Below are 21,615 nucleotides of genomic sequence, written 5' to 3'. Positions count from 1 at the left end.
GGATACAATTTTTAAAAAGGAAAAAGGAAACGGACTATGCTAGCGCAGGGTGGTGAGTGCTCCCACAGGGCTTCTGAAAAGAATTGTACCTGAAGATCAGGCGAATTGGCCATTGAGGCCTCTCCCCAGGAAGGTCTATTCCTTCTTCTATTTCCTATCTTGACATCTGACAACAGAATGTCATGAATTTTGTTTACAATGAAGGTAAAACAAACCCAGCATAACACTGTCTTAGACAAAATCAAAAGTTTAATGAAAGCATCTGAAATTAGGCTAAAGGTGGGGACTAGACATCTCTTACTGGGCAGATTTATAAAACAAAGTGCTCTTGTTTTCACATTTCAAGTAAAAGTAGTAAAATATCGACAGATTCGAGGAAAACACAGACAGCCCTTTGGCAAAGATGTTTTTAAAGTGCTTCAGTGTAAGGCATTATATGTAATCATGTAATCGTTTATAAACACCTGATTTCAGCATTCCCTCAAGGAAGCTACCAACACAGGAATGCAGAAAAGGCAGGTATGCTTCAGGGAGGAAGAACTTGCTATTGCAAAGGCTTAGTGCAATTCAAAAGCACCCCCACAGCATATCTGGGGGTGTCCTGCTCGCAGTGTTGGCGGTAAGCAGGAATCATCTCGCCTGGAATCCAGAGCCACCCCCCAGTTTTGATGCTATCAGAAGAGACACGGAGCATCCTGGGAGGAAGAGGGAGCTAGAGAGAAGGCACATGTTAGGCCTCGCGCCTGACGGGGGATGACGGAGGCTGAGAGGCCAGGGGTCAGGTTCGCTGGCGGGAGGGAATTGGGACCCCCAGCTTCCCTATTTGGCGCACTGACCCCAGCATGAAGTCACGGGCAAGCAGCACCACAAGGGCAGGAGCCATGTGCTGAGACGCCTCCAATGAGAGCGCCCATGGCCTAGACACACTTTGCAGTTCCCCTCAAACCTGAGCCTGGCTTGGGTCCTCGGGGCGGCGATCTGCTGTCAAGGGCAGAAGGAGGAATCTGTTTGAAAGGTCATATACCGGCATTCTGTTCACCCCTCTGCTCGGAGATGCCCTTTATCTCTTCAAAATGATCAGGTTAAATGGATGTGGGGCCAAAGTGAGGCCGTATCTTCCAGTGAGGATGGGCTTCCCAGAATCCTCCGGCAACGCAAACCGGAAGCTCTGCATCAGACTCACAAACATCAGGAACAGCTCCATTTTTGCCAGCTGCTCTCCCATGCACACCCGCTTCCCTGAAAATGAGATCAGAAAAAGCAAAATTACAATACCATCCCTGCCCCTCTCCCAGGAAGGGCAAGCTGTGTGAACCATCTAGATTGAATGTTTCCAATACAGATAAAGCTTTAAAAGAAGGCAGCCCTGATGGTCTCCCACGATATACACTGATGAGAATTTCTGCACACCAACGCTCACGCATGGACTAATAAACGCTGACCTCATCCTAGACAGGAACTGGAGACAAGTTCCATGTCTCGTCCCTACCTTGCTCTTAGTTGGAAGATCAAGGGGAAAATGAGTGCAATAAGGATCTCCCGGGGCATCCCATTTCTACACCCCAATGTCGTAGTCTAGGAAGTTAAAGGAGAAACCTGTGAGATTGGAGGACCCCCCCCCCAACCCACCTCAAGAGAGTTCGCATTGCCTCCACTCCTACAGTCCCTGGGCAGCCCAGAAAGAAAGGCTGGCCCCGTACTGACAGGTGTACAACAAATTGCTTTCATTTCGTTTTTAACATCTGAAATGAGCAAAGCGGAGGTACATTAGAGAAGATTTATCTTCTCTTAGCTTGCCAATAAAAAGATTTTTTTAATCTTGAAATAATAAAATAATAATTTGAGTTCTCCTTTTTTAAATTATGCCATTAAAAAAATTAAACTTTAACTGACCTATCCCAAACGGAATAAAGGTTTCTTTTTTAATTAGTTGTCCTTGATCATCCAGAAATCGATTCGGATCAAAATCATTGGGCTTCTCCCAAATGGCTGGGTCTCTGTGTACTGACCACAAGTTGGGTAAGATCAGTGTGCCTTTAGGAATCCTATACCCTTGGAGCACTGAAATAAACAAAAGAACACGGTCATTCAGCACACTGTTACTAAAAAGTGTCTCTAAATCACGAGCTGAAAAACAAAAATCTAGTTATATACCTAGCATCTGAATAGGCTGAGTCTGAACATTCAGGTATTTGTGGGCAGGGAGAAAATCTAATCCCCCGGTGTCCCGTCCACATCACACCCTGCCTGAGACAGGGCACGGGAGCTGATGGATAGCGAGCTAGTTAATTAAATCAAGCCACAAAAACAGGACAATGAAAACAAAACCCCAAAACAGCCACAGTGGGGCACTCTGGGAAAACGGTCCCAAGAGGCAGAGATTCCTAGCCCTTGTAGAACGCTTTCCAACTCAGTCTTCTATTCCCTCACAACAGTCTGGCGAGGGCGGTAAACCTAGATCACTGGGTGTGTACAGGGAAGCTGACCCAGCTCCTCCCCTGGGGCACGTGACTGTGCTCTGACCAGTGCCTGAAGAGAGATGCCCGGTGGTGCTAGGACAGGGGCCGCAGGTGCGCCCAGCGGCCTGCAGCTGGCTCCTAACTTACAACCAGATGTGAGCCTGTGACACCACCGGCTGCCTCCAAGGGAGGACAATTCCTTGTTAGGAGGGACGTTTACAGGAGTTGGGTGTGACCAAATGGACAAAGGCACCATAGGTGAGGGGTTCAAACATGTGCCTTCGATTCGGTGGGCCCTTCTAATTCTCTCACACTGAGGCTTCGCTGTAGAACTGCCAACATGGAGGTGGGAGGATCCCCAGTTAAAATCCTCAATTCCATATTTAGATTCACTCTTCTGACCTCCATGGGAGGGGACCCTGCTAGTGCTGGAGTATTTTCTGCCAAGAAGGCCACCTGGTGGGAAATGGATAATGCCCCCGACATTCAGCTGTCCACAGCGTGATGCTGAACCCGCAGAAGGAGCAAGCTACGACAGTCCCCACTCTCTCACCCCAACACCTCCTCACTCAGGGAACTCATGGGCACCCAGGGAGGAAGCCTGGGCTTGCCTGTCTCCTCCGAGGTCATGTGGGGGATGGCGAGCGGCACCACCACCGTCAGCCGCTGCACCTCCATGATGGTGGCCTCCGTGAAGGGCATCTGGGCCTTGTCCGTGAGGGAGGGGGCGCGGTCAGGACCGATGACCCTTTCAATTTCTTCGTGAACCTTTGCTGTACAAATAGAGGGAAACAACCAGAAGATAAGTCAGGAGCATTGAGGCTGCCCTCGGATGCACACGAGCAGGGTCAGATCTTCGAGAGCCCCCAGCGCATCCTGTGACTTTCCAGGAGGTCAGCAGGACAATGGGGAGAAAAGCAGCCTCGTAAGCTGTGATGGGGATGTGGACTGGCCCAGCCCTTGTGGAAACAGTACGCAGGTTCCTCAAAGATGGAGCTAGCACATGACCCAGCAATTCCACCCGTAGATGTATCTCTCCGAAGAATGCAAACCACAGGTTCAAGGGGAGAGCTGCACGCCTATGCTCACTGCAGTCCTGTTTGCAATGCCCGGTGATGGAAAAGGCCTCAGCGCCCAAGGAAAAAGGAGTAGATCAGATAAATGTGGTGTGCACACATGCGCGCAACACACACACACATGCACACACAAATGGAATAGCCACCAGCAATAAAAAAGGATGAACTCCTGCCATCGTGGCAACATGGAAGAACTGGAAAGTGCTCAGCAAGTAAGTCAGGAGGAGAAAGACAAATGGACGGGCGGCATCACGTGCATGTGGAATATACAGAAACACAACCGCCGATGAGTCCAAGCCGAACCAGTCACGAACTCTCAATATCTGACGGCACACCGGAGGCCACAGCAAAGGGGAGAGGGGCCAACGAAATAGGGTGGAGAGGCTGGTGGTGGGTAGTGAGTGAAAGTATGCACTGTCAGGGCTTGGACCCCTAACCCTCAGGACAGATACAAAGATGTCAGCCTGCCGTACTTCAGTAAATGTAATTTAAGAAAGATAGAATAAAAAATAAAGCTGTAAAAAAAGATGCCCTCTGCGCCCACGGGCCACTCTGCATCACCCCCACGTAGACACGAGGCTGGCACTCCCATTTTTTACGTGCAGCAACAGGTGGCACCCAACACAGCCCCCACTGCACCCTGCCTCTTGGGTTCACACCACGGTCTCCCCTCCCCCCCCACACACCAAGTTGGTCTGCGGCCAGCAGACATGGAGACGTGACGGCACGTCAGTTCTGAGCCCGTGTGAGCCACGCGCTGTCTCCTGGCTCACAGGCTGTGGCGGAGCAGCCGCGTTAGAGCCACGGGGCAGCCCAGTCACAGGAGGAGCCATGCTGCAGGCGGCTCCTTCAGGCCCAGTCAAGTCTGTGATGGCCAACTCCTTGGTGACAGCCTCACAGGAGACCCTCCGCCAGACCGCCTTGGAAGTGCTGCCTGGACTCCTGGTCCTTAGCAACTAGGTGGGGTGATGAATGCTGGGTGCGTTAAGCTAGCAGGGGTCAGTGCAGTTTGCCACCAGAGCTAACCAGCCAGGAAAGCAAGGAGGGAGCGCTGGCAGAAATGGTCCCTGCGGACATGCTGGGGAGATGACCTTGGGCATTCTAGTGCATCCATCTACGTACATGATTCTTAAATTGGAGGCCTTTTCCGGGTTGAGTTCAGAGTTGGAGGGAGCTGTGACTGTGGGGGAATGACGAGAGGCAGCAGCCCTGGCTTGGGAGAGGCGGCAAGAGCCTCAGAAAGGAATGCCGTCCTGCCAACACCCTGATTTTAGATACACCAGAGGCTGACAGTGCACGGGGCTTCACCACCATACATCTTTCGGTGTGGAGGAGCGAGCTGTGTGACCTTGTGAAAGTCACAGAACTTTCTCTGGGTTCTCTCTTTTTCTTTTTATTTCTTGCCTTTTTTTTTTCTCCCCTGCCCTTCTCTCTGTTCTCTAATCTTCAGAACAAGGTGGGTGGGCTCAGATCATCACAACTCCCCTCAGCTCTAAAATGCCACTGGCTCTAAAGTTCTTTCTGCATCACAGATTTCACACAAAGACAGACCCGCAGAGACTAAAGCTGGGGCAAGCAAGTCATGATGTCAGTCCCACAGCCCAGATACCTGGAGCATCACCACCCACAGTCCCTCGGAGGCACAAGTATTTCCAGCCCAAAGAGACCACTTAGAATTAAAACCATGGGGGTCTCCCTGGTGGCACAGGGGTTAAAGTCTCAGTTCTATCCCCTAGGGAGCTGACCCACAGGGCACAGCAGACCTCTCCTGTCTCCCTCTGCTCCCCTCAGCAGTGTATTTCAGTAGACCTGCCTGTTCTGTTCCTCATTCTGTCTCTGGTGAATCCTCTCACCCTCCACACCTCTGGTCTATACCCCAGTTCTTGTGTGCATAAATAAATAAATCTTCTTTAAAAAAAAAGGAAACCATGGGATCCCCAAGGGTGGGGTGCCGACCCTGATTTAAACAACCTGGTCATGCCACGAATAAAGGAAACAGCTACCAATCACCTTGCACGTCGGGGTTCAGTGCCATATAGAGAAGGCACCAGAGCAACGAGTTGGTTGTGGTGTCGGTCCCAGCAAAGAAGAGGTCCCCGATGATGTAAAACAAGTAGTCTTCGTCGAAGCTGCTGCCGCTGTTACTCCTGCGCTCCTCCTGCGCGTGGGCCAGGTACATGTCTATGAAGTCCCGCGGGTTCGCCACATCCAGAGACTCTCGGTGGTCTCTGATGATTTTTTTCAGGAAAATGGTTATATCCTTTTCTATCTGTCTTAATTCCCGGAAGAGCCCGAAGGGAAGGTAGTAGAGCCAGGGGCAGATGTTGACCAGCAGGAGCTGGCTGTTCAGACAGATCTCCAGCGACCGCGACATGAGATCGAGCATCCGCTTAAACTCGCAGTTACTGGACTCGAAGCGCTGGCCGAAACACAAAGAGCAAATGACGTTGGAGACGGCGCTGTTGATGACGGAGAAGGGGCTGAAGGGCCTGTCTCCGTGCCTCTGCATCTCCTCTTTCACGTATTTAAACTCCTTGATGATCTTGGGCTCCAGGCTCAGCTTCCCCAAGCCAAAATGACGGAGCGTCGAGTGGGAGAACTTCCTCTGCTGTCTCCAGACTGGGCCGTAACGTGCAAATACAATCCCTGCAGAAGGACAAGCAGAGAGAAGGTGAGGAAGGCTACACCTGAGAAGTTAAGCAGGACCTACCTAGTGCCATTCAGCCCCCATGCAAAGCACACAGAGATGGACGGCCGAGAGCAGCGGTGAGCAGAACGTAGCTGTCAAGACACTGCAGGCTGCTGATGACAAAAACCACGTCCAATTGGATCACCAGAATCTGCTACAGTTCACCATGAGGGACACTGGCTCCCGGTGAAATGGAAGGCAATTTCTAGAGTTGGTATAAATTTCAAAATCTTATTTTCATTCATATGCATGAGAGCAGACCTTCAGAATATTTCAGGCTGCTCACCATCCCGCTCTAAGCTCTGAATCAATGCACAGTAGATGCCCTGCGTGGGCAGGGAGTTACCTGGTGCCTCTCACCATTAAACCCCAGCTCCTGGCCTGGTGCTGGGTGACCAGGATGCGGGTTTATTCATCTTGTTAAGTGTGAACTGAGTAAGTCAAGAGCCCAGCTGAATCAGCACAGAAGCCATCGCTGTTTGGAATTGAACAGCTGGCAGGGAGTCTAAACCATCCTAATTTACAAGCCCCGGAATGTAAAGTTGCACACAACTACATTGTATTTGATTTTCTATTTTGTTCCACGTGTCCCACCAGCAAACCCAGCAGAATGACTGATGGCATGTACGATCTTTCTCGAATATTCCCTGTTTCCTGTCAGCTATTTCATAGCACACCACTGTGTGCCTTTCTCTTGTTCCAGCGAGTTCTCCACCTCTTAGGTGATTCATCAGTTCCATTTTCCTCCCTGAAGTCTTGCACCTGTCTGCTCACATCTGCACAGCTTGCTGTCTAGATCTCTGTCCAGGATTGCTGTGGCTCTCCAATCTAGAATCTCCTAGAATCTTCCAGGGCTCTCCTGAGGTTAGTCCATTTCCTGGCTTCTGTGTCTCCTGCTTTCTTGTTTTACTTTCTTATTTTGCTGAAGCACATCCTCTAGTAGTTTCCTGAGAAAGGATGCTGGGGAGGCAAATTTCTAGAGAATTTCAGAAAGATTTTAGGGATTTTCCCACTCCCTCAGAATTCTGAGGTCATTGCAAGGCATAAATGGATAAGTCATAAAGTGAGTCCATCTTCAATGTGAACAGACACTGTCAAATTCCTCTCCAAAGTGGAGATTGCCGCAGAAGTACACCCACCAAAAGCAAACCAATGTTCCTGTTTGTTCCAAATAGTGACCAACACTTGATACTTATCTGTGCTTTACTTTTGCCAACCAGAGGGCTGAAATGTATTTCATTGGATTTTTTTTTTAACATGTTAGAAATTTATTCCCTGGAGGCTGGGGTGGACTGAGGTCAGGGCTGAGATTGCCCCCTCTCCAGCTGCTCCATGATTCCCTCTGGCTTCTTCTCCCCACAACATCAGATTTTTTTAACCAAGAAAAACAACATATTTATGCATTTCTAAGAACTATCTTTTTTTTAGAGGGCATCAGCAAAAACTCTGATACTTATCATCACAGATTGCTTGAGGGTTTCAGTGTTGGAAGCTGTGCATAGACACATGCCCATCTGGGCCTTCTAGGCTAACCACAACCAAGCACAGAGACATTATCTTCAAATATCTATGGCTACTATTTATAAGTGGGGCAATCATTTTTGAAACACAAAATATAAAGTACCCAGAGTGGTGGGTTTTTTCCTTCCACCTTAGCACACTCAAGCATTCCTGCAGGAAAATTAAAAGAAAAATGAGTAAACAGCAAGGTATGGGCACATTCCTGGTCCCCATGTCATTAACAACAGCCCAAATGCCCAAAAATAGATGACTGGATCAAGAAGATGTGGTACATATATACCATGGAATATTACTCAGCATTCAAAAAAGATAAACACATGCAATTTGCAGCAACATGGATGACGCTGGAAGGGATCATGCTCAGTGAAATAAGCCAAAAAGAAAAAGAAAAATACCGGATGGTCTCACTCATAGCAGGGATCTAGAAAACTTAAATAAGGGACCAGGAAAATGAATAACTGTAAGAAAGTGAAAATCAAAATCAACAAAAACTATGAACCAGAGACACTTTTTGGGGGGTGGGGGGCGGGAGGGGAGGGATTGGGGTCAGAATGGGGGGATTGCAATTGTATGGGGAATATAAAAATAAAATTTATTAATTAAAAAAAAAAAAAAAAAAACAATGGATTTCTATTTGCATTTCCCCCTGATTGTCAGCATCCAGCTAGGGCAGTTCTCATGGGCCTTCACCAGGCTTCCCACTCTGAGATCTGCATTATTGACTATGCAAATTTCTTTTTTCTTTTTTTTTTAAAGATTTATTTATTTATTTATACATGCACTGGGTACAGTCAGAAGCACGGGAGGGTGAGAATTCACCAGAGCCAGGGCAGGGAGCAGAGCAGGCAGAAGGACCAAAGTAAACTGCTGAAGGGAGCAGCGGTGGCAGGAGAGGTCTGTGCGCCATGTGGGACCCTCCTCCGGTGGCCGGGGAGCAGCCGGGGATTGAACCGGTGCTACAGAGGCCGCGGGCAGCTCCGCAACCCAGCGCTCAACCGCCGCGCCACCGGGGAGGCCCTACGCAAATTTCTTTTTCTTATATACACTAGATGCATAGTAGGTGTTTTCCCCAACATGCAAACTGTTCATCATTTTGTGAATTCCATTACTTGATAAAGTAAGTTTTTAGTTTAAAGATAGCTGCACTTGTCTCTATTATTTACGCTGTGTATCTTATTTCACAAGTCTTTTCCTACCATGACTATTTCTTTTATCACTGTGCATTAATTATTGTTACTATACAATAAAACTTTATGATGAGTTTTAATATCTACCAGGAAGCCTCCCACCACCAACAACCACCTTACTCTTTTCAAAAGTGTGTGTGTTTGAGAGTAAACAAATGACTTGGGATTTTGGTTGGGATTGTATTTAATGTATAGATTAATTTTTCAAATTGCTTTTTTACTGATAAATGCACTTAATTTGCAATCCAAGAAAAATCTGTCTCAATATGATAATTTTGTGCTTTTTAAGAAATATTATTGGATTTATTTCCTAGTGTGTTGGATTTTTTTTAAGTCATACCTATAAATGAAAGTGGCCTATAAATTTCTTTTCCCATAGATGTACTTGTCTGGCTATCCTGGCAGCCTAAATGAGCAAGGGTGTAATCTTTCTCTCTGAAAAATATGCTGAAAATAATAGTGACATGTTCCTCTTTTTTTCCTTTGAGTTTATTCTTTAATTCTTTCTTCTACACTTATAGTTGGTCCTCTAATTCATTAATATTCAGACCTGCATATTGATAAACAAGGTTCTACAACTGCTTCTGGTAACCACTTTCACTGTAGTCCACGTGTATTTTCGTTCCAGTTTAAGTTTTACATTTGTTTTTATTATAATTCTCTTTTGTCTCCTAGGTTAATTTGTCATATGCTGAGTGTGTGTGTGTGTGTGTGTGTGTGTGTGTGTGTGTGTGTGTAGAAGAACTGGGGTGTAAACCACAACAGACGGATCTACTGAAATACCCTGCTGAGGGGAGCAGCAGGGAGACACGAGCGGTCTGCTGCGCCATGTGGGTCAGCTCCCTGGCCAGGGATTGAACGCAGGCCACAGTGGTGATAGCGCTGAGACTTAACCCCTAGGCCACCAGGGAGGCCTGTCATATAGTGATTTTTGACATTGAAGAGGCCTGTATTTTAGCCTCGATTGTGACTGATTTTAATAAATTTGCCAAGTAAACTTGAAAAGAATTTTTATGCAAGCACATGCTGAGTATACTCTATGTGTCCTAGAGAGAAAGCTTAACAACTGTTGCCAACAAATCTTCTATGTGTATCAGATTTTTATCTGACTGTTCTCTCAACTACTTAAATGCTTACACTAAAATGTTTGCTACAGTGGTGTGTTTGTCCAAAGTTTTTTTTTTGCAATTCTGTAATTTTTTGCTACACGTAGATACATATTACAGTCATGCATTTACATCTCTGTGTATCCATCTATGGTGCTGAGTAGACACAAATATATGCTAGAGAAACTGTTAGATACTTTTAACCTTAGAAGTATTATATCTTCCTACTTAAAAAAAAAAGTTTCCTTTTATTACCATGTAGTGCCCTCCTTGTCTTTAACAATGAAGTTTTAACTTAAAAGTACATTTTGTCCCAAAAAATAGGTTCTTGACATAATTTTTTCATTTCTTTATTTTTGAACTGTAATGTACTCTTATGCACATTAACAGTCTCTTTGAAAACATTAGGATTTTTAAAAGTCAATTATTTTAGTCAATAAATTTAGTCTATGTAAATTTGATATGATTACTAATTTATTTCTAGTATATCTGAACTTTTTTAATTTGAGCTTTCTATTGCGTTGCTGTGTCTCTTCTTCCTTTCCCCCTTCCTTTTGCCTGGTGAGAAACAGGGTGGTTACTCACCCTTAAGCTTTTAACATGCTTATTTAAAGTCTAGTTTGGTGACCAGCAAGCTACTACCCACAGGTCAAGTCCAGCCAGGCGCCCTTTTGCATGGCTAGAGAGCTAAGACGCATCTCTGCATTTTTACAAGGTTGAAAATAAATCAAAGACCATTTTGTGGTATGTGGGTATCACATGACATTCAAATTGCAGGGCCTACCAATAAAATTTAATCAGAACACAGATAGTTCAGAAGCCACTGTAATTTGCTACTCAGGGTCTGTGGCTATTTGTGTAGCCAAATGGCAAGAAAACTGCAACAGAGATTGGAGGTCGGGAGAGAATGTTCCCTCGATCAGGGTCCAGGCCAAGATGGCCAAGTTCCCTCTTTTGCTGATGGCCAAACCTGTTCAGTGTTCTCTAACTCACATGCTCACTGATAGCCCTCTGCCCCTGCTCCCCACACTCTGCATCCCGGACAGGCCAAGAGGTCACAAAATCCCAAGTTACTCAGGGCACTTACTTTTCCTTTCTGCAGGGGGGTGAGCCATGAGGAACCGGTCTCGCTAAACCTCAGAGCCCTTCAAACTATCTGTTTTCAGCCCTCCTGGTCTCCCGTCATCATTTCCAATTCAGGAGCCTTTTGGGGGTTTGCAGAACCCACTGTCTCATACCCCACTCCTACCCTGTGCAGACGCACAGGGCCACCCTCTACTCTAAGAAGCCACTTGCCAATGCCACGGGCACATTTGTCTTCACACACCACGGTACGGGACTGTGTGCTGCCTGCTGGCTTACTGTGTGATTGTCAAGACAGAGAAGGAAAGGAAATGTCTTCACTTTGCATAAAACAGATGCCTCCCTTTGCTTGATTAAAGCCCCACAAAGCATTGCCCAGGCAGCTGCAGCTGAGTCTCCCCTGCATGGCCACGGCCAACTCTCTGCCTGCATGCAGCGTGCAGACGATAGCCAGGCCCAGGCGCCACCTCTCTCCCTGCACAGGATAGACTCTCCTAGCCTTGGGATTTGACACTCATTTCAACTAGCATCGCCTCAGCTCAGACTTCACAGAAGACATCTCTGCTTTGTCCTACTTCTTTATTTTTCCTTTGCCTGATCCTCCCGCTGTATCACCTACCGGCTATCTTCTCAATGATACATTTGAATTTCAGAAACATTTTAGCTCGCAAAATGCCTTTTTCTATCAGTTCTTCTAATACTTTCCTGAGTGTCTCCTGTGTGCCAGGACTGAGGACACATACATTTCACAGGCATTATCCTGTTCTAAGGAAGCTTACGGTGCCTTGCGAGGACCTGGGTGACCCGTTGTCTTTATTCACCGGTAAGTGCAGGGTGCTCGGAGGCTGCACTGTTGGATGGCGCTGTGGGGGTGCTGTGTGCTGGAGGTGTGAGGAAGCAGTCGTGTAGACAGAGAGGACACCAGCCGTGTAGACAGAGAAGACACCACAGCAGCCGAGAAGGCAGTCCTTCTGGAAGAGGGGACATTGGAGCTGACCCTTCACTTGTCAGTGAGGCAGAATGTAAGGCACCTCTTAGAAAAAATAAGAATTTGAGCCACGTCAAAGAGGGTGTCTCAACACAAGCTAAATTATCTTCAGGCAGTGGCCTGAATCTTCAGGGGAGCTGAGGGGAAGGACATGTAGGACACAGGAGAGCAAACTGGCCATTGGAAGGCCAGGAAGAGATGGACAACACAATCAAGGCTGCAGGGTTGCAGACTCAACATCTGGCTGTGTGGCCAGAGCGGCCTGGGCCCTTGGGGGTGTCTGGGAGACATTCTGGCCCAGCCTGTAGTTGCCACAGCTCCACACTGCAGTTGCCACACTGTTAGCGACAGCATTCAGGGAGTTACACCAAAACCTTTACTTCAAGGAGGAAAACACTAAAAAATAAAAATGGCTCCAAAGTCAACATCAGGATGCTTGCAGTTGGGAATGACAAAAAATACCTCCAGGCAGTGGAGCAAAAAAGGCCAATAGTTGGAGCCTCCCTGGAAGCTCAAGGGGTTAAGATGCAACCTATGAAGCTGTTTGCAATCACTGCAGCACGAGTTCGATCCCCGGCCAGGGAGATTCCCACATGGTGCTCAGCAGACCTCTCCTGACTCGCCCGCTGCTCCCCTCAGCAGTGTGTTTCAGTGGATCTGCCTGTTTTGCTCCCCGCTCTGTCTCTGGTAAATCCCCTCGCCCCTCACACCTCTGGCCTGTACCCCAGCTCTTGTATGCATAAAGAAATAAATTTTTAAAATAAAAGAAAAAGCCAATAGGCTGCGGAACTAGAAGAAAAGCTGGTGTCAGAGCATCGGGGAAGACCAAGGCCACTGAGCTCGCTCTGGTGCTTCCTGCGGCCTGGTTCGGCTCCCGCAGATCCCACAGACCCTGCAGACCTGCCTCTCCCCATTCATAGCAGGGTGGAGACGCGGCTCTGGCACACTCAGCTCTATCCTGAAGCATAGTGGGAAAGGGTTCCAAATGCTCAGGCAGGTACCCCAATTTGGAGACCTTAGCTTTATTCTGTGGCTTGAGGTTTCCAAACTATGCCACGAGCATAAATCCTTACCCCCAAGTGGGGCAGGATACATCTGTAGTCAGGAGTTCTGGGCCAAGACTTGGCACTGTTATAAGGACATGAGACAGTGTAACCATCCACCTTGGGTGGGGGCTTCCCTGAATTGTCTCCATGGCCAGAGAGGGGAGTCCAGGAGAGAGAGGGCGTCTGCTCCAACCAGAATTCCACATGGGGCGACAGTTACTCAGAAGAAGGGACTGTTCTTTGCAGAAGAAGCTAGACAGTGACAACAAAAATCCACTGCAAACCAACTCAAGGGCAGGGCAGCTGAGGTTATAAGTTCTCACCAGGAAGGCCCCAGGGGGCTGGAGAGCTGTGCAGAAGCACCTGCTGTGTGGGCCTGCAGTCACGCTACTGCGAGTGATAACAATTTTAAAGAGCAGGAAGCATGTGATTCCATTTTAAGGAAGCAAATGCATTTTAAAAAATAAATACATGTATGGGAAAATACTAGAAGGCTGACACAGGGGGGGTATTTGTGCCCTCCCCAAATCCATGCTCAGTCCTAAGGCCCAGTGTGATGATAATGGGGGGTGAGGCCTGGGGCGTGATGGAGTGAGGAGAGCAGAGCCTTTAGGAACAGACCAGCACCATAGAGTAAAGCATGGGGAGTCCCTCTAGCCCCGAGCTTCCCGAGGCCCTGTCTGTGAACCAGGAAGCCGTTCTCACAGCCAGGGCCTTCACCTTCCGGAGTTCCCAGGCTCCGGAAGCAGGAGGGATGCATTTCTCTTCTTTAGCTACTGGTGTGGCAGCACAGACAGACTCAGAGAGAAGCGATACAGAGACAGGTCAGGAACGGCTGCCTCGAAGTTAACAGTGACCGCAGGTGGTCTCCAGTCCTCCAAGAGAACTGTTCTCCGTTTTCATGCTTCATGCTTGACGATAACACATATTACTGTAATAAAAACCTTCGACTGCTTGGATTTATGCAATTCCCCAGGGATCACGGGGATCCTCTTGGGGCGATTCCAAATACCTGCCCTGACACTAGGCTCCAGACACTGGGACCCTGCTCCTCTCACTTGTTTTCTGTTTCCCTAGATGCACTTTCATTTTCTTGCTACATTTCCTAGTTTCATTTTGCATCAGGCTTCCCTAAAGCTGGTGAGGCCCGAGTGCCCTCCCCGGTGCTTCAAGCCTACGTCAGCACAGCCGTGTTTTCCATCTTCAGGACTTCTGGCTCTGATTCTCGCTCCAAGTCTCTAGCAACCTATCAAAATTAGAAACCATCCATTCCTACCAATAGGGGAAGAGATAAACAAGCAAAGTTAGGAGGTAGAAAGATATTGTGACATATGTAAATTTTTAACAAGCCACACTAAAGGCTTATTTTTTTTTTTTTTAATAGAGGCATGTTTATTTATTTATTTGTTTTGTTTGTTTTTTTGTTTATACATGCACTGGGTACAGTCAGAAGCGCGGGAGGGTGAGAGAATTCACCAGAGCCAGAGCGGGGAGCAGAGCAGGCAGAAGGACCCAGGTACACTGCTGAGGGGAGCAGCGGGCGGCAGGAGAGGTCTGCGCGCCATGTGGGACCCTCCCCCGATGGCCGGGGAGCAGCCGGGGATCGAACCCGCGCCGCAGAGGCTGCGGGCAGCTTCGCAACCCAGCGCTCAACCGCTGCGCCACCGGGGAGGCCCTAAAGGCGTATTTTTAATGAGCCAGAGCCAATAGGAACAGTGGGCACACGAGTGTTGACTGCTGTGTAAACTCTGTCTGAAATAATTTAGATACAAGCGAGATGTGCACGAACCTTTACATTTAAAGTGTTCCCTGGGCACCCTTGGCTCTGACTGTCTGACTGGTTTCACTTTATTCTCTATCCTTGATTAGTGAGATAGTTGTCATAGCTGATGTAGAACAATTATTTCAGGGTCTGTCTTGCTCACTGTAGTTTTTATGGGTTAAAAACACATCGACTTGTCTAAGCAGGATATTCGGAAAAATCTCAACTCGAATCACCTCCCACATTCTACACCTTTTGCACAAAGTGTCCAGACAACTCTCCCCAGCCCTTCTGTGCACATCACTGCTTATGAACTAGCCCCTCTCCCTGGGAAGCCTTAGCTGAAAAACTCTTTACAAATCTCTTCTACTCAGGAGCCGCCCGAGTGGTGGTGGAGGGAAGCCAGACCCCCGGGGCCAGCACTGACCAGGCTAGTCCCTGAGAAGCCCATGAATGTCATGAAGCGGTGTCATTTCAGGTGACAAAAGAAAGTACCTTGCGATCACTATTTACTAATGTTCCCCGCCTATGGACCTCCCCGCCAGCACGGCTGAGCATTAGGCCGGCACTTATGTTCAGAACAGGCGAAGTGCACTTGCGCGGGCCTCAGGGTGGGAAGGCGCTGACAGTCCCGCACGGCGCCTCCTGACCCTCAGCCAGGTGAGCTCCACGAGGAGCCCCGCCCGAGAGCCCCGCGCAGTCCACCTCACGGGCAGGCCGCCGGAGGGCTTGCCTAAGGGCAGAGGCTTGAACTAGATATCACAAAAATTGCCCAACATATTGGTCGAAGGTGATGATGTCCTCGCTCCAGTTACAACCCCCACGCCCCCCGGCAGCACCAATCACAGCCTTGCCAGATGGGACGGCCAGATGACGGAGCCTTAGTGCAGTCGCCCCAAAGTTCTGCCCTTTGCAGGACACTCTTTCAACCTCACGTAGGCCCAGGGGTGTACCCTAACTTCCCTGCGCCAGTAAGACGACATCTCGTTAACCCCACAGGAGAGAAAGGAATGTTAGAGCTGGAATGTTAGAAAATTGGGGTTCACTAGTGGATCCTCCTCACCGCTGCCTTGCGGCCTCTCTGCCCATGTTTCTGCTCGGTCTCTACTTGAGATCATAAGCGGAAAGGTGAAGGGTGTTCAGGCAGCCCCTTTTCTCCAGCCAGCATTGCCAGCTGGCCCCCAGCACACCTGCACCGGCACCACAAGAGCAGCGAAGCACCTAGGGTTGCCCGACCCTGACCATCCTCCCGGGAGCCAGATGCCCCTTCGGGAGGGAATTCCAGACTCCCTTCCTCCATGACACATGGGCGATGTCGTGGAACTTGAGCAGGACAGTGCAGAAATCACAGCACATGCTCTGCCACCGGCCAGCGCCGTGGCTTTGGGGAAAGACACTGAAGTGACCCAGGTGTCGACTTTCTTTCTTGCAGAATGAAATGGCTGCACGGGGCAGCCCGGGCCCCGACCCATGCTGGCTCTAGTTCTCAAGGGCTTCTGTGCCGTGGTTTCCGGGGACAGAGAACGCACACCGAGCAGCGAGAACACAAGTCCTGGGTCTCCACTGTCCCGTGCTGACAGACACGCTGAGGCTGCCGCTCGCCTCACTCTCGTGGGGGTGACAGCAGAACCTCAGCAGAAATCATCTGAAGAAGTTATACAATCCACGCTTGGGCCTAGCCACCGGCTGCTGCCCAGGCTCACGCCTGTAAGGGCACCGAGGGAGGGACCATGACACCAGGAAGGTGATGGGAGGGCGGGGGCCAGAGGAAAATGGGTATAGAGGTTTTTATCCTGATGCTATTTCTTCTCATTAACCAATCATAAGAATGCACTCCCTGCTCAAGAATGATTTGTTAAAGACTAAAAACATTTTACACAAGGAAGGTCATGCGTACCAATGGAGAATTCAGCACGCCAGCATGAATACAGACTGGCAGCCACGGTGCGTGTTGGGACAAGCAGATCCAAAGGAGGACTGCCCAGGAGCACTGACCAGAGAGAAGGGACAGGAGGGACCCTGAAGGGCACTGGGGAACTTCCTGACTAAACCGGTGACCCTGACACCCCGAGTCCCCAGGACGCTACTTATCATGAAACTTTGTCCACGTGTGGCCTCGCGCCACAGCAGCGCTCATGTCACTAAAGGGCCAATGACCTGTCTGGTCAGCCTACTTCCAGAACGAGCTTGAATGACCTTCTGGTATAAAACGCATTCATTTTGGTGCTAAAGACACAGACAGGAACAAAATGCAAAGGAATTTGAAACCACACCCCTTCGAGTGAAAAAACAACAGAAGTGAGCCTCACCAATCCATCCACAGGTTTGGCAAACCAGCTGCAAAGTAAAAAGTACCACGTCCAGAGAGATTAGCTCCTCCCAGCATCTCAGAGAAATGGGCTGCGGGCCTCTACTTCCTAGCAGCAGTTCTCTTGCAGAATCGTCTGCCCATCTTGTTCCTGGACAGTTTACACTTGACAGTGTTGCCCCTGGAAACCGTAGGGGAGGGGTGGGAGGGTGGGGCAGGGTGGAAGCCAGCCTCGAGCCTGGCCGGCTGCATCACTGGGGTCTGTCTCCTTCAGACTGACCCTGAGCTCTGCTCACGAGGCCCCTGTCCCCTCACCCTTCCATGGGCATCTAGAAATAAGCTCACTCCCCTTCACTCTGCACTCCTGAAAAGCTCCACCAAAAAAGAAAAAATTCCTCATCTGTCAGCTCATCTGTTCTCTGGCCCAAGTTAATCCACATACATTTCCGTGGGTTCTGGCTCTACCATCTCAGGCCAATCAGCTTGGCCAGCAATAGAAATGTCTCTCGGTTCTTTCACAGCACATTAGCCCAACCTACCTCCACTTGAATAAGAGCAGCATTGCCTAAAAGCCCCTATCTCGTGGGAGAAGTGGTGCTGTCAGATACAGAAGCACAACCCAGCTGGCTTCTAGTCTGTTCCTACGTTAAGAGGCATCTGATAAACTGTACTAGTCTCCAGCTGAAAGATGGGGCCCACCTTACTACAGATTGCTGACTAAACTACATACCCACTAAAAAGGACCTTGAAGAAGAAAATGTAACGCCACCCTGAAATGCTAGAAGAAACTGCAGCATGAATTTCATCACAACGTGGCCCAGGGGTGCACAGATGCTGTAGGCACCGTTCTCCTCCCGATCACCGCCCCATGCCAGCTCCTGGGGAGATGGTGAACGAACAGCAAAGTGAACCAACCTTCGCTCCCAGAGCTCACATTCCAGAGGTGGTCGTCAGATCCCCTCCCTGTGCTCATGAGTAAAATCTCAATGAGGTAGAGTGAGTGGCAGTGACTAACCCAGGTTCCTGCGTCCGCTCCGCTGGGCAGGAACCAGCTTGGTGTGTCCAGAGCAGGTGGCAATGGGCAGGTAAGGAGCGTGGACAGAGAGAGAGTCAGGAAGGCCGACCAGGCCAGCCACCTCACAGCAGGGCGAGGAGCTGAGGAGCCCCGTGGCCGGTTCACGGCAGGTTGGTTTGTTTTTTTTTTTTTTTAAGTGATCCCTTTGGCTGTGAGGCTGAAAGATGTGAGCAGAGCCAAGGAGGCGAGAGAAGGGGCTTCTGAGCAGCAGCTGAGACACGTGGTGGCTGGGACGAGAGATGGATGGAGAGATGTGACGGCACGGGGGGCGGGGGGGGTGCTGCCTGCAGAGGCACTGAGGACGAGCTGGGTTAGGATGAAACAGTGGTGCCGTGGAGAAAGGGGGAGTTCACCTCTCCATGGGGCTTCAGAAGTATGTCGGGGAACAGACTCTCAAGGAGATGACACTTCAGCAGGTCTGAGGAAAAATCCAGAAAGTCACTTGTGTTGGTGAGGGTGGACCCAGCCCCTGTCCCTGCTGGTGCCAAGTGGTGCAGCTTGGAAAACAGCAGGGCGGCTCTGCAGAGACTTAAGCCGTGGCCATGGGGTCAAGTGATGCCACGTCTGAGTTTACACCTAAAAAACCTGGAAGCTGGGACTTGAACAGGCATTTCTATACTCACCAGGCCCACAGCCGCACTTTTCACAAGCGCCAGAGGGAAGTGTCCACTGGGAACGGCTAACCCAGCCACGGTCTGCCCTCACGGGGGGGGGGGGGGGGGGTAATCCCTCAGTCTTAAAGAGTCAGGCAGTTCTCACACAGGCTGCAGCAGGCACGAGCCTGACAGTGTCCTGCGCAGTGCCAGACGCCAGCCACATCATGACCAAGACACCCTAAGATCCCCCTTCTGGGACGTCCAGAACAGTCTAATCCAGGGAGACGGGGCGCAGGAAGTGGTGCCAGAGGCGGGAGAGACAGGGAGAGGGTGTTTGAACGTTTGTCTAACGGGCACAAAGTCTCATGTTTGACGACGAGAAGAACCCTACGATGGGGTGATGGTTTCACAGCGCATGTGACTTCCTGCCACTGACTGTGCATGGCAAGATGGCTGAGGTGGTAAAATGTAGGCTCTGTGGACGTCATGATTTTTCTAAAAAGAGAGAAAAGAAATGCAGGCAGCCATGAGACGGGGACAGAGGGGCAGGGAGAAGCAGCAGCAGGCACAGCGGGAACTACAGCCCGACACATGTGTTTCGGAGGGTCATGCCAGTATCAGGATCTTCATCAATCTTCACTGCTCTGCAGTAACAAGCCTGCTGCAGAACCATCTGGTTCTAAAGAGCCTGGGTCTCTGGCTGGAAGCACCAGCTCATTCACTAAATGCTTCGGGGGCTTCTGCACCGTGTGAGGCGGGGCAGGGGTGACGGGCCTCCCGGATGCCAGGCTGGTATGCAACCCCCACACACAGGCCCCAGGTCCCCAGTGACCCAGGCTCCTTTAGATATTGCAGGGGCCAAAAAGTCCTCCTGCCAGGACACCTCAGGGAGCCCAGCTTGGGTGGGGGGAGGGAGAAAGCACTCCCTGAGGGAAAGACTTAGAAGTGACCCCCGACGGACTGCTGCCCAACACCGCCAGGACAGAAATGTCTGGGTCCCAAGCAGCCAACAAGAAGGGGAAGATAATGAAGCCGAACATTAATAGTAAACTAATCAATCAATTAAATAGCTAAACTGGGTAAAAGGCCAATACGCTGTTTGCAGCAGACAACACGTCTCCCAGCCTGCAAGAGTGAGTGACCCATGGCCGAACCGGGGGTACAGCACCCCCTCCCCACTCAGTTTGCCAACAGGTTCCTAAGGTGTTTCCTGGACTTTCCAGTTTATGGGGCCACCAATGCCCTTCAAAATCAGAAGCTGAAAGGAAAATGCGCTTTTTTCCGAACGCGGCCACCGCTGCTCCCGGGACGCAGCCTGAGCGCAGAGGCCTGGTTCCAGGCAGGCCTGCAAAGCGCCACGCCATCCCCACGTCCCACTTCCCAGGGGGTCCCCCGCCTGTGACAGGGGCTTTGAGGGCCTCGCTGGCCCCTGACCGCCGTGAGATCTCAAAAGACACCAGGACAGGGGGCGCCGCGCCAGCGCCTCCGGGCGCGGGGTCCACAGGCCGCGCAGCCCCCGCCGCCCCCGCCCGCGCCCCCGGCCCGGCGGCCTGAGCGCTCACCCTTCTCCTTGGTGAGGATGGAGACCAGGGGCACGCGCGGGCGGTCGCTGAAGACCTCGGCCTGCTGCACGAGCGCCTGGCGCACGCTGCGGAAGTCGTTGAGGACCACCACCAGGTAGTGGCCGATGAAGAAGCTGCACACGTCGCCGTAGACGCGCGCCAGGTCGGCCAGGATCAGCTGCGGGCCCGCGGCGCCGGCGCGCCGGGACAGCCGCGTGCGCCCGCGCAGGAAGGGCGGCAGCAGCACGAAGCCGAAGTTGCCCACCACGGGCCAGGGCGCGGGCCCCGGCGGGATGCCCCGCGCGCGGAGGCGCCGGCGCCAGCCCCAGCCCCAGCCGAGCAGCGCGGCCAGGCCGAGCAGCAGCGGCAGCAGCAGCGGCAGCAGCAGCGGCAGCGGCGCCCCGCCGGGCCCGGGCGGCTCGCGCGCCGAGGGGGGCGCCCCTGGGCCGGGGGGCTCGGGCGCCCCGGGAGAGGCCATGGCGGGGCGCGCGCGGAGCCCGCCCGGGAGAGCGCACGCAACCGGCCGAGGCCGCGCGGGGGGGGGGGGGCGGGAGCAGCGCGCCCGGGCCGCGGATTGGCTGCGTCCCCGCGCGCCTCCAATCGCGACGCCGCCCCGAGGCGGGCGCGCCCGCGGCGAGGGGGCCCCAAAGCCCCGGGCTCCCCCGCGCTGCCCCCCGCGCACACCCCGCGCGGCCGCCCTGGAAGCCCGGAGGCGCGCGGCGCAGGCCAGCGCCCCGACCGCGTGACGCGGGGCCCCAGCACCCGGACCCCAGCAAGGGAGGAGGCGCCCACCCCAGGCCCGGACCCCTGGATGCCAGGCCCGGCCTCCCCCAGAGGCGGCGGGAACGCGGTGAGCGGGACGTGGGCTGCAGGTGACCGTCTGTCTGCACGGGGGGGCGGGGGGGGGCAGGGAACGCTGACCGTGGGCCGGACGCCGGCGCTTAGGACTCTCCAGAGACCGGAGACACCCCCAGCCCCCCAGCCCCCCAGCCCACCCCGTTCCTGTGCGAGGCGAGTGACCTGGGTGAGGCCGCAGAGCTGATCCAGGACTGGGGGAGAGGACCGAAGTAACTGACCTATGAAAGTTAGGGGGGGCCGGGGGGGCAGGGTCGTTACTGCCGAGAGCCGGAATGCGCCAGGCCCGCGTTGAGATTCCA

At 51.5% G+C, this 21,615-nt stretch overlaps 1 protein-coding gene across 1 annotated transcript; it reads right to left on the bottom strand.

The window, feature by feature from the left end:
* Positions 1 to 1,060: 1,060 nt before the first annotated feature.
* CYP2U1 (cytochrome P450 family 2 subfamily U member 1) lies at positions 1,061 to 20,936 on the bottom strand (the record flags this gene model as incomplete). The annotated part of the gene is made up of 5 exons (XM_084251988.1): positions 1,061 to 1,239; positions 1,894 to 2,061; positions 3,071 to 3,232; positions 5,546 to 6,181; positions 20,459 to 20,936. 5 exons carry the CDS (start codon positions 20,934 to 20,936, stop codon positions 1,061 to 1,063), a joined length of 1,623 nt encoding a protein of 540 aa, XP_084108114.1.
* Positions 20,937 to 21,615: the final 679 nt, after the last annotated feature.

The sequence above is a fragment of the Talpa europaea genome (assembly GCF_964194135.1).
Source record: "Talpa europaea genome assembly, chromosome: 13".
In the NCBI taxonomy this organism is placed as follows: domain Eukaryota; kingdom Metazoa; phylum Chordata; class Mammalia; order Eulipotyphla; family Talpidae; genus Talpa; species Talpa europaea.
The sequence above is the reverse complement of the archived record's forward strand: the minus strand, read 5'-3'. Positions and strand labels throughout refer to the sequence as shown.